The sequence below is a fragment of the Brassica oleracea genome, unplaced genomic scaffold (assembly GCF_000695525.1).
Source record: "Brassica oleracea var. oleracea cultivar TO1000 unplaced genomic scaffold, BOL UnpScaffold02304, whole genome shotgun sequence".
Lineage (NCBI taxonomy): Eukaryota > Viridiplantae > Streptophyta > Magnoliopsida > Brassicales > Brassicaceae > Brassica > Brassica oleracea.
In genome coordinates, this window is record NW_013618834.1 from 1 (window position 1) to 1,999 (window position 1,999).

General features: G+C 53.0%; 1 protein-coding gene across 1 annotated transcript; it reads right to left on the reverse strand.

Annotated features, from left to right (window-relative positions):
- Positions 1–50: 50 nt before the first annotated feature.
- Positions 51–858, reverse strand: LOC106321653 (transcription initiation factor TFIID subunit 11-like; the record flags this gene model as incomplete). The annotated part of the gene is made up of 1 exon (XM_013759896.1): positions 51–858. A coding segment is annotated over exon 1 (808 nt), but the record flags the coding sequence as incomplete, so codon positions are not given.
- Positions 859–1,999: the final 1,141 nt, after the last annotated feature.

Here is a 1,999-nt window from a genome sequence, read left to right on the forward strand (position 1 = left end):
GAGCTGATCGTGAAGATCGATGACTCGGGGCCTGAGATGGGATCGAGAACTGGAGCCTTCGGCCTTTTTGGCCTTGGACTCTTCAATGATTGAGCGGAGATCATCGTTAAAGTCGTGGAGGCGATCGGTTGTCTGCGACTTTTGCCTGAGCTTGTTCCTCAAGTCGTTTGATCCTTCTGGTCCGACGTCCTCATTTGGTCGCTTGCTGGAGTACTCGTGCGAGTCGTGGACCTGTTTGTCCTCTTCTTCATCTGAGGATGGACTTGGTCGTGCGAGGATGACTTGGACACGTCGACGATTACGAGGTTGCTCTTCTTCGACTTGTGCTTCGCCCTCGTCTTCGTCTTGCTCTTCTGGCTTGTCATCCTCTGTGCGCTTTGGCCGAGTTCCAGACTTATCTTGATTCTTCTGAGCTTTCTTTTCTTTGTTCTTTCTCCAGCTCTTGGTGTTGTTTGTCCTGGGCTTAGGAAGCTCGACGTTGGCTGTTCCGTTCTCGTAGGATGAGAAGAGGGCATCGACCAGATGCCTGCAGTTCCTCGTGTCGTGCGCCTTGGACTTATGGAAGCTGCACCATAGGTTTGGCTCGGCCGAGCCAGGACTCGAAGTCGAAGATGCCGAAGAGGATTGCGGCTTCTCGTCGTTTTCCCAGACATTCCAACCTTTCTCGTGTACGACGACAGTTGATCCCGGGGACGAATTTTTGTCTTCGACCACATAGACGAAGCTCTTTGGCTGGTTAGGCTTGTTACCTGAGGCGTGCTGTCGAGGTTCTTGGCGTGCCTCAGGAGCTTTTGGAGCAGTCGCCGGTTTAGCGGCCGTGTTCAGTTTCTTGAGTATCGCTGCTGTGTCTTCTTCCATTCGGATGAATCGACCTCGCGATAGCGTCTTGGAGCGAAGTGGTGGGGTTTCTGTAGAGATCCTCACGAAACAGGGACTTGAAGTAGAGGGTATTCATCAGCGCATCGACGGTGATGCTGTCTGGAATTTGCACCTTCGAGGCGACCATTTTGAACTTTTCCATGAAGTCACAGAGGCTTTGGTTCGATCCTTGAGATAGATTCCAAAGGTCAGATAAGGCCACTCCTTGTCTCGTAAACATAATGTACTGCTTGAGGAATGCAGTCGTCAGGCCATGAAAGTCGTGGATGGAGTCTCGGTCCAATCCAGTGAACCACCCGAGGGCTGGTCCTTGAAGACTTTCGACGAAGAGGCGACAATAGCCAGCGTCTCTTTCCTCTTCGGAGAAGTTAGTTCGACCCATCGCGATGTTGAAAGCAGTGATGTGGTCGGTTGGGTCTGCCTTTCCGGCGTATGTCGGAAGGCGGATTTTCTCGGCTGGTCGGTACCAAACGTCGGTGACTCGCCGGAAAAAGGGGTTTTTAGGGTTTCGGCCAGGACGTGTTCGATCAGCGGTGCTTCCGTAGGCCCTTCGAGCATTCGGTCTATCATGTCCAGGAATGACTGTTTAAGCTCAGCGAGTTCCCAGACGGTGAAGAGGTCTACGCCACCGGGTGTTTGAACCTGGGCGGCGTTTGTGTTCGTCGTGTTTTCTACGCCGGCTGTTCGGCAAGTGTCAAACAGCTGTTTTCGGACCGTCGAGGCCGGATCTCCTGAATTTCCGGTGAAAGGAGCCAAGATGGCGACGATGGCGGCGAGTTGTTCGTTCGTCGCCTTCTGGACGGCGTCTTGCTGTGCCATCCTCTCGAGTATGGTATCTACGAAGGCCGCTGCTGCCAGAGCGCCTCCAGTCCTAGGTGAGTCGTCATCGGACGGCGAGTCAGGTCGAGCCATGATCTTTGCTGACGCTACTCTGTCCGGCCCACGGTGGGCACCAACTGTTTGAACCGAGACTGTCGATAAACTAGTAAAGAGAAAGGACGAGTTCTCGTCAGTGGGTCAAGAAAAAGATGTGTTTTATTAGATCAATGAGTCGAAACAGTGTTACAAATGGGGGGGGGAGAACAAAAGAATTAGTCCGGCGAAAGCTGGTTCGTCGGAC